Source organism: Cavia porcellus, unplaced genomic scaffold (assembly GCF_034190915.1).
Source record: "Cavia porcellus strain 051 isolate PalLab524CR breed Dunkin Hartley unplaced genomic scaffold, mCavPor4.1 scaffold_1, whole genome shotgun sequence".
Lineage (NCBI taxonomy): Eukaryota > Metazoa > Chordata > Mammalia > Rodentia > Caviidae > Cavia > Cavia porcellus.
The window spans coordinates 122074230-122090217 of NW_026947484.1; the positions used below are offsets into that span (position 1 = coordinate 122074230).

A 15988-nucleotide genomic window follows, 5' to 3' on the forward strand; every position below is an offset into this window, starting at 1 on the left:
GAGCAATTATCTCTAAGATGATAATGTGTAATCTATTAATTAGTGATTTGTTTTTTTTTTTTGTAGTTCTGTATTATTTGTACCCTTACACTGCTTTGTTTTGTTTTGTTTTTTCTCTTTTTCCTTTTAAATAAAATTTTAAAAAAAGAAAAAAGAAAACAACTTCTAACCCAGATTGATGTACCCTGCAGAACTATCTTTCAAATTTGATGGAAAAATAAGATACTTCCATGATAAAGGACAATGACCACCAAACCAAACCTACAGAGAATGCTAAAGTATATTCTAGAGAGAGATAAAGATGATCACAGTTCCAGGAACAGCAGCAGAGGAGGACTGCCAAACAAGACAGGAAACTGAATGAAAAGGAAAAATGGAGGGCCAACTAGCTTGTAACCATTAATACAGATGGCCTCAATTCAGCAATAAAAAGAAATACAGGGAGAGTAGATCAGGAAACAAGATCCCCTGATATACTATATACAAGAAACACATTTTACTGGAAAAGAAATTCATAGATGAAAATCAATGGAGAAAAAACAATTGTTTCATGTGACAGGAGACCAGAAAAAAACAAGAGTAACTTTTCCATCAACCACAGAATGGTTAGGAAACATATGGTATTTTTCATACAATGGAAGCCACAAAGTAGCTTTTTTCATACAATGGGAAGCTATAAAGTAGAATAATCTCCAGGCTCTTTTAAGTAAATGGAGGCAATTGGAGGGCATGTTCATGGGTTAAACAGTTTGAATTCATATGGATGAACCCTAGCATAAAAAACAAAACAAACGAACAAACAAAACAAAACAAAACAAAACAAAACACAGGAGGAGTTAACGGGATCCAAACAGAAAAATAGTTATTGTAAAAGTGATAGGGGAGGAAACACCTAGAACAGAAAGATGGTAACTAATGTTAATATCTTATTGTCTTGTCTGGAACTCTTATATTGTTTTCATAATTTTGTTAGGTTTGGCTTTGTTCTGTCTTTTTGTTAGATTTTATTTTGTCTGATGGCATGGACAGGTATTTTGAAGAAAACAAGACATTATGATAGCCATTTCTGATTTGCTATCATCTTGTTTTGAAGTCTTATCATGCTTTTATTCTTTTGTTTAGATTTGGTTCTATTCTGTTGCATTTTATCTGATTTTGTTATATATGATAGTATGGACAACTTTTTTGAGAAAAATGAGATATTATATAACCATTGCTCATTTCCTATTATCTGGTTTTGAAGTCCTGTAATGCTTTCATTCTTCTGATTGGTTTTATACTATTTTATTATGTTGAACGTTATCGTATGAAAAGGTATGGTCAGCTATTTCGAAGAAAACAAGACATGGTAGCCACTATTGATATCCTATTATCTGGTTTTGAAGTCCTATGTTGCTTACATTGTTCTGTTCTGATTTGCTTTGTTGTGTTCTGTTTTGTTCTGTTCTATTCCCTTTAAAATAAAAAAAATTTAAAAAAATACAGCAGAATATGAGTCACAAAATTAGGATGTTCGCTAAGACCACTTGTCTTGGTTACTTTTTTCTCATTGCTGGGACAAAATATCTGAGACCCAAAATGAAGGAAAGAAAGGTTTATTCAGCTCACTGTTGTGGAGGTTTCAGTCCATAATCAGCTGGCTTCAAAGCAGGTGGCATGGCACTGGGGCAACACTTCCAGGCAGCAGCCAGAGCAAAAAGAAAGAAAACAAGCCTCTTCTCCTGGCTTTATTATACACAGCCCTCCCCCATCCCACCCGAACCCCTGGGCAGGTGTATCACTCAAAAAATCTCCTTGCCCTCCTTTGGACCGGATGAGGATATTTTAAAGTAAGAACCCTGGTTCCCTGCTGAGTCTCTCAGTTAAATTTCTCAATCTGACACAATGTATCAACCATAATAACACTCAATTCAGAGGAGTGTCATTCTGCAGCTCAGGCTGCAGTCTGAGTCCCCCAAGCTTTAAGCACATGAAGAAAGGTAGAAATGTATTCTTCCTACCTCTGTTTCTGCTTTTAAAGGATTCTGTCTGTGGACATCTACCCACACGTTTTCCAGTTTGGTCTGCTACAAGGGTGTACATCCTGAAAAGCTGCTAAAATAGCACAACTGATGATATCACAGGGAAAACACTCATTGCCACAGGAAACCCATCAGTGTTGAGACAACTCCTTTCTTTTTTGGAAACTTGTTATTGTTACTTTTAGACAAATTAAAAAGACCTATTTCATACGTCATACAAATAAGTGTACATTCATATCTGGTTGAATTTAATGTGCAACCACAGAAAATGTCCATGTTCGGAGTCTATTAGTCTTTTTCTGGTATGGAAAACAGACTTAACATCTCCATCTCCAGTGGATGCATGCTGCCTCCTGTGATGATCAAGGAATGCAGTGGTCCTCCCAAATCCACAGTACTCATCTGCTGTAGGGTGCCTGCTGCAATTTTCTGGTCCTCAGCGCCTACCCTGGCTAAGCCAGCACAGAGTGTCTCTTCAGTAATTGCTATTAAAAAAAAAAGAAGAGGAAGAAGAAAAAGAGGAAAAAGAAAAGGAGGAAGAAAAGGAAGAAGGCGAAGAAGGAGGAGGAAGAGGAGAACATACAGCCATTCAGTTCAGCAAATGCAGTATCTGTTTGACATTCAAAAACATTACTATGACAAATTTATTTTTTAAAACCTCACATTTTTTTTTTTTTCATTTTTGAGATAGGATCTCGTTATGTAGTTCAGGCTGGTCTTAAATTCACTCTGAAGCCCCAACTTGCCATGAACTCACGGTGGTCCTCCTGCCTCAGCTTCCTGAATGCTAGAATTAGAGATGTGTGCCACCACATCTGGCAAAAGTCCCAAATATCTTTAGCCAATCACTACAGACCAATTACTTTACCTCTTGAAAATTTCAAAGGCTTACATGAATCCAGGTTATTAAGAACCTGATAAACAATAACTATATTCATACTCCCTATAATTGCACAGTATATGTCTTAAATTCTGAGTGAACATATTTATGACATATGTATATTTTTAATAAATTCTTGAAGCCTGACATGGTGATACATGTGTGTAATCCCAGCAATCCCAGGCTGAGGCAGGAGGAAACTCCATGAGTTCAAAGCTACCCTGAACTACATAGCGAGACCCTGCCTGAAAATTCAAAAATAAAATAAAATAAAATAATTCTAGAGATACATTCATATTGAGAAAGAAAAACCAGGGGACTATGAAATAAATACATGGATTTGAGTTTCTGCTTGCCTACATAATTACCTATGTGTCATATCTCAGTTTTCTAAATGTAATACTATCTCTCTGAAGTGTTAATTATGAGGACTAAGATAATGGCTACAAGACTATTTAGTAAACTGTAGAACCCTTAACAAAAATAGGCATTTTGGCAATACTTATACTTTTAATTTTAGAATTTTAGTACAATCTACTCTGGTTCTACAGCTGAAAGGCTGATCTTTTAAATGGTTTCTTTCTTTTCAAAAGTTTATTTGAAAAAGTAAAGAGTATGAGGAAAAACTGGCTCTGCAAAGTGAGCTTGGATCAAGTGAAAGAAAAAAAAGCAAGATAAAAGAACAGCCTGGAAAAAGCAGGATGGACTGTCATGAGCTATGATAGCCAGTTTCACTGTTTAGTTGGGAAAACTGTCTTGATTGAATAGTGATCAGAATGAAGCAGTAAGCTACCTGGTATAAGGCAGGAGAAACCAGGCAGATGGAAGCCCAGCCTGGTCACCTGGTGAGTCCTTGTCACAAAATAAAAAATAAAAAGGACTGGAGATTCAGTTCAGTGGTACAGCAATGCTGGATTCAGTCCCCAGGACTGTCCCCAACAATGGGGACACAAGGAACACAAGGAAAAGTAGATATGCAAGGAATTCTTCACCAAGTCATAAATACAGAAAATCCTTGACAACTATGTGTTTTACAAATGTAGTAAGGTGTATTAATGAAAATAAAATATGCAACAATTACTCACAAATCTCTTAATGATTTTGCTATCAGAGGATAAGTACTCAAAAGCAGTTAACACCTTGTAACAGAATATGATAGGTTTAAAAACTTCTTAATAAATTTACTGAAATTACACATTTTAGAATGTGTGCAAAATCTATGTCTATTAGGAATGCAAGAATAAACTGTCTTGTTTTTACCCTAAAGAAAAAGTAGGAAAAAAAATATTTTTGCAAGATAGATTTCACCACTAATTAGGGCTAAAATGGAAGCTCTCTATTTTATCAAAATATTTACATATTAATATCAAATGTGATTATACATAATTAGTAAAAAAAAACCGCTTTATTTCCTAGAATGTTCTTAATTTTATTGTAAAGAACTCCATTTTTTTTTTGTACAACTGGAAACTTGTGGGATTAAAGTTAAAATCATAAAAAAATGAGAAATAGTACAAAAGCAAAAGCACTGACTCTTGTTCCAATGGTAGCATAAATATGTCTGTAACAGATATTAAATCACACAACCTTCTCAGGATAATGATTAGGGAACAATATGAGGGCCTTCAGGAGGTCGGGAGTACCTGGTTCTTCTCCTCCTACTCTTCGATTTTGGACAATTTCCAGAAGCTGCTGGGCTGCTTGGTTTACACTCATATACCGAGGTGGTTCATAGATCTTCCTTCCCCTATAAATATAAAAGTAGACGCCATCATTTTTGGACATGTAATTACACAGCACACTCATGAAGCAACTGTTCCATCATGTAGAATCAAGAAATACAGCCCATATTGTTAGAAGTTTTCACATGATGCTACCCATACATCAAAACATGACTCCAGTGATAGGTAAGTTTCTTAAACCTTATTAGCATTATTCTACTTTAATATCACAGAGATGATGGCAGAAATAAAAATCCAATAATTGATAGATGTCTATATCAAAGTTAATGTTTATTTAAAATAACGCCTTACGCAAAAATAACTATTAAGTATCAAGTTGTTTAGGATAGTTAGGTTCTAGAGTGTTAGTATTTGTTTTTAATTTTTATATTTTGTGATAATTGAGATCAAACACAAGATCATATATATGCCAGGCATCTTTTATTAACATGTCTAAATTACTTAGGCCTTTTTTTCACTTCTGCTCTAAGCAAGGGCAAGCAGTAAAGACCTGAAAAGTATTGGTAGTGATTATGTTACTTCTGAATGCCACAAAAGCCTACCAATTTCACCCAATGATCATAACAATAAAAATGTAAACTTGCAAGTTATAAAACAGTTCACACTGATTACCTCAGAGACCCACACAACATTCTGTGAGTCAGTGCTATCTAATGAAATGTCCTATTTATTGGAAATTTTAAAGGTCACAACACAATTTCAAATTTTCTAGCACCACATTAAAAGCTTTCAAAACACAAAATTAATTTTACTAATATATTTTGTTTAACCCAATAGATCCAATACATTACATTTTAATATTCACTCACATAAAAATTAATAAAGGCAGCATGGCAGAGGACTCTGTCACGCTCCTCCATCATGCCAGCTGACTATGGATAGAAAGTTCTATAACTGTGAGCTAAAATAAACTTTTCCTTTCACTTGTGGGTATCAAGGATTTTGTTTCAACAAGACAGTTAAATACACAACACTGTTGTCAGTGTTGAATTTATGAAATCCACTCTATTTCCATTTTATCACATTGCTCATCATTTTAGAATGTATTTAATGTTAGCTGTTAATAAAAGCTAATTTTCAACAATCTTTAGAACGCATGTCATTTAAGTAGTATTTATTGCTTTGCTTGAAGAATTAAAATACATAGAAGCATTCTTAGAACATGAACTTACTTGATTAGATTTTCCACAGATTGCTCCTTTACTTTGATGTCTGTAAGGAATTAAAAAATAGTTCTTTGAATTTAACTAATCCCTTAAATTTCAGTTAAGAGTAAGCTAAATTTTTGGAAAACATTCTTCCCAGATTCCCAAAATGCTGATCTGAGAGTTTGCACAGTCTATGTACACTTACTACATCTAGCCATTCTGTTATGGAAATTAGAGAGGAATAGAAGCTGGTGGTTGTGTAATGGACACTAGTTAAAAGCCAACGTGAACTGGCTCTGAGATCACCCTGAAGGGATCTAACTTTCTGCTAGAAAAGAAAAGAAAAAAATTACAGAAATATTGATATATATACTACCCAACAGCTAATCATATTTGTTTTTATTACTACTAGATTGTAACTACACAAAGTCAACTAAAATCTTGCTATTAGTGGAACTTTGACTTATAAACTCGATTTATTCCCAAACGTTCGTTATAACTCAAGCTGTCAATTGCAGGCGCAGGCTCCCCTACACAGCCTCTCCCCCGTATACAGGCAGACCTCGGTGTCCTTGGAGAGACGTTGGCCCTTTTCTCTTATTAGCCTCATATAGGAAAGAATGTTGTCATTTTCCTTCCAAAACTCTTTAAGATTTAAATCTGTATCTGAGATTATCTGGAAACACAAGGCCTTATTCAGGTCATAACTCAAAACTTCAATCGTAAGTTAAAACTAAAATTCCGGTCATAAACCAAATTATTTGTGTGTCAGGCTGGTCATAACTTGAGGGTCCAGTGTAGTCCTGTTTTTATACACTTTCAGGCATCAGAATGTAAAAGCTTCAGAGGATATGTTGCATTTTGGAAAAAAAAATGCTTTCTTCTAGAAGGTAAGTTATGCCATAATTATGAATAAATATTTTGCTTATACTTTTAACAGGGGTTTCAGACCACTGACTGTATGAGACACTGTGTTGGGAACTGGACTACCATAAGGACCACCTCAGACATACCCTCTGCTCTTGTGGAGCTTACTGGTCCGTGTATTGCATATACTTGATTCTTTACACTTTTAGTCACTGATGCCCAGCTGAATAACTTTGAAAAATGTAAAAAAGCAGAATCACTGTACGTCCTCACAGGAACTCTGTATACAACAGTAAGAGTAACAGCTGCTTCCTGTTGGACATGCCAAAACAAACGATTCAGCCAAAGTTTGTTTTTTGCAAAAATAAATACAGTACAACTGAGGAGTTTCTGATAGACTTCTATAACTTTCTTAAGTGATTAAAGTTCGTCTTATAAAGGATACTAAAGTGTTATGTAGCATATATGCACACGTATATAGTTTTAAGTGTTCCTAGAACCAGTGCTGAAATATTTTTCAGTTTTCCAATATTATTGATAACTGAAACATTTCTGCTTGCTGGCACACATGGGAAAATGAAAAATGAATACCTGTTCTACCCTCCAATATAATTAATGGTGTATGTCAACTGTTAGATTTCCTTTTAATGATATTTCTAAGATATTTAAAAGTTCAATATATTAGTTCATTCACAATGAGTTCTAAAATATTATTTTGATAGTAAGATCTTTCATATTTTCAATTTTTTTTTTTACTTTTTTAATGATATTGTTTATAGAATGTGATTTTTTTCCCCCAGTAGTGGGGATTGAACCAGAGACTTTCACATGCTCGGGCATTTTTTTTTTTTTTGAGACAGATTGTCACAGAGTTGAGCAGGCTGGTCTCAAACTTTGAATCCTCTTGCCTTAACCTCCCAGAGCGCCAATATTACAGGTATGTACCATCACACATAACTAGGACTCTGATCTTTAAAATGAAAGGAGTTGGGAGAATTTTTCCAGCCAAGTACTTTTAGTTGAATGTAAGACTGCATTCGTGAACTAGTCTTAAACTAGAAAAGTTTTAGTACTTTGTCCTTGAATTTCCACAGGCCATAATTTTTCTCTATGCCCACCTGCGAGACAGCAAGTTTCTACTCATCTTAGTACCAGGTCATAGCATAACATAAAGTATCCAGTAGACACCTCGTATCCCTGAATAAAGTTATCACATGACTTTCCTACCACCCACTTACCAGCTCATCTCAAACGATCTACCCTTTAAGTGACATTAAATTGCGATTCCTTCATAAAGTCTTTTGTTGACTTACCTGCTTTTTATTGATGGAAAGTTATACAACTAATGATATCTTTTACTATGAATCTCTAGATACATTACATATATTGGTCTTATCTCTCAAACAAAGCTTGGGTTCTCTGTGGTTTCCTACCATGATTTACAGTTTACTCTCAACTCATCCACAGGGGGTTTGGCCCACAGCAAGCATTCAATAAATATTTACTAATTTAAATGATGAGAAATCCAGATGATTAAGTGAGGACATCTATGGTTGGAAGGCTTGGAATCACGACATCCTATACTTTATACCTTGTTCCTGCTTTTGTTAATGGAGCAAGGTTATTGTTTAACCTTGTTTGTCTCTTCTCAGGAAAGCTAAGTAAAAAGAGACAGCTCTTAGAGAACTCAAAAGCTGAAGCTCTGATTTGTTCTTCCTGTCTCTCTATACAACAAAACTTAATTGTTCCTTAAGCTTCCATGTGCATAATGCATTAGTTCAAAACTAGATTTCAAAACTTCCTTGGTATTTCAAAAGAACATATTTCCACATTGGGCATTGAGTAGCCACTCCATAAATATCTGAAAACTGATTTCTGCTTGCCTTTTCAAAGCTTTCCAAAAGATAAATACTGCTTGCTCTGCATCTTGTTTTAATAGATACATAAGAGGTTATCAAATAACCCACTTTTTCTACTCTTCTTTCCTTGTTCTGTTTTAAAAACTCTCACTCAGCCTTGTTATAAAATACATCTATTCTACTAAATGAGCTCCAATAGGTTTCTATACTTCTGCCATTAACACAGTCCCTTTAACAGCTGACCCTCCCACATCACTCTACTTTGAGCTTCAATCTACTGTTGGCTTTAATTGGATCTAAGCTTGTACTAACAAAATAGATGTAACTGACGGCATGGGCCACCCCAATTAATGAGCGCTTTATAGTGTTCTTGTTAGTAAGGGCTATAAAAAGACCAGACTCTCTTCACAGGGAAAATCCAAGGACAAAACTATAAAACTAATTAATTAATTACTAGTGAGACAGTAAACTCCACAATAAATTAACAAAACATGTGCTAGCTAATTGTGTTATATAGGAATAAACCAAAAATGAAGAAAATGTTAAAAAACTTCATAGTCTGAACCAGATCTAGAATTAATTTTCAACATGAACAGACTAAAAGGAATGTATTATTCTTTCTATAATTAAATAAACTAGCAACTAGCAAGTGTTAAAGATTTTTTTTGTGTCAATGTATAACAAGACCAAGTATGAGAAAATTTTAAAAACTTTAACCAATGAATGTTCATGTTTATGGAAGAGCTATACTACCAGACTTACAGACTCCTGGAAGAAAGAAATCACAAGCAAAGTCCCTGCTCAGATGAAGTGAGAAGTCAACCAGGCTAATAAAAATGTGGCAGTTTATCTTGACTGTCAACTGAAAGACACAAGGAGATCAGTGAAGCACACTAATTTCCTGGGTGGCATCTAAGTGTTATCTGGAGAATATAGCTGGTCCCTGGCCCTTTCCTCTTCGGCTCTGTCTAATCTGCTCTACTTCTTGCCTGGCATGCCCTGCTGTGGAGCTTATCATGAACTAAACCTCTGAAATAATTATCCAAAATAAAACTCTTTTTTTTCTTTAAGTTGCGGATATCAGGTGTTTTATCCCAGTGTAGGAAAACTGACCAATATACAAGTTAACTCAGGTGAATGCTAAGACTACGAAACAAAAAATAGGGTAATGGGAAAGAGAGTCACTGAGGTAATAGGGGCTTTGGTATGTAAGATTAGATAAATTTTCACACTAGATAAGTTGGAAAACTTATGCAAAGGAACAGATAATGGGTATTTTAGGTTCTGAGCACCATAAAGTCTCTGTTACAAATATTCTTCACTGCCACAGACAATACATGAATGAATGTGGCCATGTTCCAACAAAATCTTCTTTACAAAACAAAGAGCAGGCCAGAACTGACACACGGGCATTAGATGGCTGAATTGTGTGTTGGATGATAATTTCTAATTTCTATCCAATGAGAAATGTCAAACATTAGTAAAGTCTGTTCATCAACCAATTGGAGGTTAAATTTCTGACACTAGTATTTCCTTCTAAAACATATGCTATTAGAATAGGGACCAAAAATGTGAATCAGTACAATTTCAAGGCCTCTGCTGGAGGGCATTGCCTTTGTCTTTTTGATTCAGAACCATTATCTTGCTATACAGAGACAGCTCTTTCCACATTAAGTAGGAAATAGGATTTGGAGGATAAGATGCAGTGAAAAGAGCTGCAAATAACATGTTATCTATATTCTATCAGTTCTGTCACCAATTAGGGGGGAATTACTTGGCACTTTCCCATTTCCAAATTCATTGGTTTCACAGAAGAAAAGGATTTCTAGAGTTTCTTTCAGCTGTATCATTCTATAATTCTGACACCATTAATAGTGCAATATTAGAAAAACATCCTAGAACAGTGATAGTGATCCGTTTAGAGCTCTCAGTGATAACAAACAGCCCAATGCAGCATGTATGTCATACCTTTGGCACCACAGTCCTAGAAAATGTAACATGGAGGAAAGTGAGAATAAGTGCTCAGTACAAGTCTGCTAAATTGCAGGAAAGCACAGATGAGTAACACAGAATGTTGGTGAGAATCTACAGGTCACAAAGGGAAGCAGCATGATCTATGGTATGAGTATAGAAATAGACATGTCGTACTTAGAGCAAGCCTCCCCCTGAATAAGGAAAGATGTGACATGCAAATCCTATCTTAATGTGAAATTAAAGAACAGAAAATGTCTGACAATTCCAATGCAACTTTCAGGAAACTCCAAAATTCTTACCTAATAAGCATAAAGTATGCAGGCCATTTTGTCTGTTCTTTTCAATTTTGTCAAAGAAACTCTCTGGTCTCCAACTGTCTGTCCAAAAAACAATAGAAACTGTCTCTCCAAAATTATACAGCTAGAAAAAAATGAAAACATTAATGACAAACAATTTATTACTATTTCTTAGATACAGAATTTAAACTCGTATTTACAACTGTAAAGTCACTTGAAAAGGCCACAGATCCAGTCTGCCACAGAAAAAACAACTTCACAGGAGCGGGTGTCTTTATGATACCCCTTCTAGTAGTTAAGTTTATAGTGGTTCTGCATTCAGTATGGGAATACAGAACCAGTATAGGAATACAGAACCAATTTATAATAACCAATTTATAATTTAGCTTCACAGGACTAAAATTATTGGGATACATAGTATGGAGAAGAAAAAATATTACACTCAGATGTTTCACAAGATTAATGTTACTATTCTCATTTTATAGATAAGTTCACCATGGAAAAATCAGCTGACTATCTAATGTCACACAGCTAATGAGAAATAAAAAAAGAAACAATTATCTTAGGTTTGAGAGAATGTTCTTTTCCATTATATTATCTCAATAAATTTCACAAATTACAAACTCCAACCACTGCTCAAAATCTATACCTTCTTAATTTACAAGACTCTAGTAATTCTCACATGCTAAAGGTCAAGGTAAAGTGTTGGGTAGGGACCGGGCTATGTGAGAGTTCAGTAGGTGACCACAGTGCTCTGATGACAAGGTAACGGGGCCAAGTGCATGGGGTCTCACTCCCTATTTTAGGACAATAACTATGAACCTTAGAGATAAGACAGTTCGCTTAACTGGCAAAATATACTGTTGGAAGTATTTTTATTCTAACTTCTCAAAATCCTGCTCATTTTCCCACCCTTACCTTGGTGTTTCCTTTCATTTTTCTTCACAACCCCCTCTCCCTCTGCCCCAATATGCCCGAAACTCAGTAAATACCAGCTGTGCAGAGAAGTCTTTGTCTTAGCCCAAGAGAGTCCTGATCTTCCTGCCCCCCCCCCACCACATTACTTTCTTCTTTTATTTAAGCCTTGACTCTGTACTCCTTTTAGGAGATCAGGGCCTCTGGCCAAGTCCTCAGTAGATAAGGGGATTTTCCCAAATCTTTTCCTTTCTGCCCCCAGGGCCACCTTACTTCACCATCACCATAATCAAGAAGGTTGCTTCTCTGCTCTAGGCTGGCTGCACCAGGTCACTTAAATGAGTTCAACTCTAAATCTAATGTGGACAATCATGTTTTTCTTTCTTTAAATTCTGGCTTTGCAACTTGTTTGTTGTGTGACATTAGTCCTAGTCTATAAGAGCTGATCTAAAAATATACTGTGCTTAATAAAATGATTGAAGACATGTTGCCATTAATCTCAAGACATTCCCCCTCCTTTAGAACACAATTATCCTATCATTTTTGACACTTTTTGAAGCAGTTCTAGAAGTCCTCTTTCATATCTGTATGAAACATGATAAAAAATGCAGTGAATGTTGCTGCCATGTGCTGCAGATGAAAAAGCAGGCTTGTAAAAATATTACAGCATGTCTTCATTAAGCTCATTCAGTGGCTCTGGCAGTGTGTGACTTCTGCACTTCCCTAAGATCAAACTGACTAGGGAACAGTTTGAACAGTTCAGAACATTAAGGCAGCCACGAAGAGCACAACTAAAGACACCCACAAAAGATTTCCAGAACTGCTTCACAATGTGACAAAAATGATGGGCCAAGTATGTTCGAAGCAAGAAGAACTATTTTGAGGGGTATTAATGGCAATGTGTCTTTTACTGTATAAATGTTTAAAGTTCAAACAATCAGTGCATTTTATGATCACATCTTATATGTCCCTAAAGTAGAAACAGTCGATAAAATACTGTTCTTCTGATACCTAAAGGTTGTAAGAATCAAATTACATTGAAAAGTCAAATGTGATATGAAATCCTAATTGTAGTTCACATCTAAGCAATGTGCAAGGCAGACTTATTTTCAAAAACAAGGTACAAATAATATTAGACTTTAATGCTTGGGTTAGGGATGTGCTCAGTAGAACAGTGTCTACCTTGCATAGGTGAGCCTCTGGGTTTCACCCCCCAGTGCCACAAAATGAATGAATGAATAAATAAACAAAATTTTTAATTCAATTTAAGCAATATTTGAAAGAGTTTATAATACACCTGGGAAATACTAGACAATGAAAAACAAACATAGTCCTCTGTCACAAATTAAACATGTGCCTGAAATAGCTATAAGACTTTAGGAAGTCACTCAGCTTTTTAAGCTTTATGCTCTTAATTTGCTTTTTTTTTTTTTTGTCTTTTTCCTTTTTATCGGTACCAGGGATCGAACTCACGACTGCCTGCTTGCAAGGCAGGCGCTTATGCCACTGAGCTAAATCCCCAGCCCCTATGCTCTTAATTTGAAAATGAAGAAACTGGTCAGAGGCAGAGACAAGACATCCTTCGTTTCTAGTAAGCAGCCTAAGTAAGATTAGTTTCAGAGTCTGCTGCAAGAGGTGATGGGGAAGCAGATAGAAGGAAACAAGAGAAGGTGTGGCATGCAGTACTCTTCCTCCCACATCCCCTGAGAAACCTGACATGCCTCAGGTTTTGTGCCTTGAAGTCTTGAAAACTACAATGATACTTCTAATGGTATCTCTGAATTCAAAGAGAAGGTTCATTGCTTTCCACACAGGCTACAGCCTCCACCTCACCTATCAATTGGGTTTATTCCCATATCTGTAAAGCTATCCTAAATACAGTATTCACCTAGAAAAGCTGTGTATTCAGTAGCCATTCTGTTCACAGAGCAGTGGACAAGATCCATGTAACTCCGGGTACTCAAAATTATGTATCTTCTTGCCACATGTAACAAGACTTTTTTATGAAAAATGTTATTTTGCATTACAGTATGGAATCATCTACTAGCAGGTTCCATGCTAGACATCAGTTTAAAGTAGCAAGTCAGAGCTCTAACCCTTACCCCGGACATCTTAACCAGCAGGCAAAGGGCCTGGAATTGTAGCACTGGTTCTTACCAGCTGGCTGATCATAGATAGGTCAATAACGTCCCAAATCTTGGGAAGAATTCACCTGCAAAATGAATACAATAACTATAAACCTAACAACATTGATTTTTAAGGGTTACATAACAAAAACTATGTAGAGTGCTTCTTAGTGCTTTACATATTGTAAAGCCTCAGTAAATGACAGCTATTTGATGATATAATAGTGATTTTAATAATGATGATATAAAGATGTTCTAAAATGCTGTGCCCTGATATAACTCAACTGCTTCCTTTACTAGAGCTAAAAATATCACCACATCAGAAATGATTTAATTCTGATGTGCCTAACTACATAGATGCTTTAAAAAAAAGGGGTGGCCAGAGATTTAGCTCAGTGGTGCAAGTGCTTGCCCACCAAGTGCAAGGTCGTGAGTACCATCCCTGTCACCAAAAACACATAAAAAAAAAAAAATAAAAAAGCATTTTTATCCTCTCTGATTAAATTCTGAAATATTACATTATTTTAAAAACACTATTAGAAAACAGGCTGGTCCAGGGGGCTGGGGATTTAGCTCAGTGGCATAAGCACCTGCCTTGCAAGGTTCAATCCTGGTACCAATAAAAAGGAAAAAGACAAAACAAAAAAAAAAAAAAAAAAAAAAGAAAAGAAAAGAAAACAGGCTGGTCCAATGGCAGTGGGTTTTCAGGACTTATTAACATTAGTGTCACTAAAGTTGGTATACCACCCCCCCCCACTGCTAAATTTGACTGGCTTTAAAAAAAAAAACTATTAAAATTATATATGCAATTACACATAAACACTTTAAATTGTGATGTAAGTCACATGGAAGCACTAACTGAAGCACTCTGTGAAAAAGCACCTTTTGAATTATTTAATTTAGGAAATTAAGGAAAATCTCACATAAGCACTGCTTTCTAGGGCTCTGACTTATAAACTGTAACCACTTCTGTGAGTATGGTACGAACTGCTTCAATGAGTTCTAGAACATTATGCCAACAGTTTCATCCTTTACATGTCAGTGCAGAACTTCAAGGAACAGAAGGACCAGTTCCTTGTGTTTCACAATCAAAATGCTTACCAGTAATCTATAAAAAGAAACTAGAGGAAAACTGTACAGTAATGAGAATTGAGATTGCAGAAGCCTAAATATTGAGGTGTCCTCTAATGTAAGCCTTTCTGATACAACTATTTCTCTAAAACATTATTGTTGGAAATTTAAAGACCATAAAATCAGCTGTTTCCCAAGAAACAATAGGTAGAGACAGGCCTTTTTAAATTTTAACTTGAAGTAACTTATAAAGTAGTTTATCTAACTTCACATTTAGCTTAAGTATTATCTAGTAAAGAAAAAAAACCAATAAAGCAAAAAACTCCCAACTCAAAATCATACATTCATTACAAATAAAGACATTAACCAGTTAGAGTGAGAAAGTACACAAGAAAAACTAATACTAATTGTAAATAATAATTATTAAATTATGAGAGTCAGCATTGCCTTCACTAAAGGACCATCTTACGGTGACTTCTGAAAAGACAACATTATGACCTTGATCTTAATTAAAGGACAGTTAAGATTTACAAAGAAGTTGTGCATAGGGGAAGAATAAGAAAATATAAACTAAGTAAGAGAATGGCACTAAGCAATTATCTAGAAATAGCAAATACACCTGACTTGCCGCTCATGTGCGCTTCTAACTCCTGACACTTTTCTCAGTGCCAGTCCCTGCTAACCGCAGGTATAACAGAAGCTGACAACGCATTTCATCCCTGCTATCTTGCTTGCCTCCTTGATAGACCTTGATAGCTTAATAGTCTCCTAACATCTCCCTCCACTAATATTTCCTTTCTTTCAGATGCTTTCTAAGTCTCTATTTTATAATTAGGCTTTAACGCTTTTGTTATTTGTGTTACAAATAAAAATATTTTCTATGGTTTTTAAACTTAAAATCTGTTAAATTAAGATATACGTGGAAAAATTAGAAAACTTTAACTTTTAAAGAAATCTAGTAGGTTTACATATATTTCACACACACACATTTTTTTTCATTTTGAGACAAGGTTTTATTATGCAGTTCAGGCTGGCCTTGAACTCACTTTGTAGCCCAGGCCAGTCTCCAAGTCCCAGAGATCCTCCTGC

General features: G+C 35.5%; 1 protein-coding gene across 3 annotated transcripts in view; it reads right to left on the bottom strand.

Moving 5' to 3' along the window:
• Nucleotides 1-1579: 1579 nt before the first annotated feature.
• Dph5 (diphthamide biosynthesis 5) overlaps nt 1580-15988 on the bottom strand; it is a 44975-nt gene continuing 30566 nt past the window's right edge. For all 3 annotated transcript variants that reach the window (XM_013143143.3, XM_003478967.5, XM_005007827.4), the window contains exons 5-8: nt 10791-10911; nt 5816-5855; nt 4545-4648; nt 1580-2506 (exon numbers count right to left, since the gene is read on the bottom strand). In XM_013143143.3, coding sequence (XP_012998597.1) covers nt 2310-2506; nt 4545-4648; nt 5816-5855; nt 10791-10911 — 462 coding nt within the window. In that variant the 3' untranslated portion in view covers nt 1580-2309. The remainder of the gene's footprint in view (nt 2507-4544; nt 4649-5815; nt 5856-10790; nt 10912-15988) is intronic.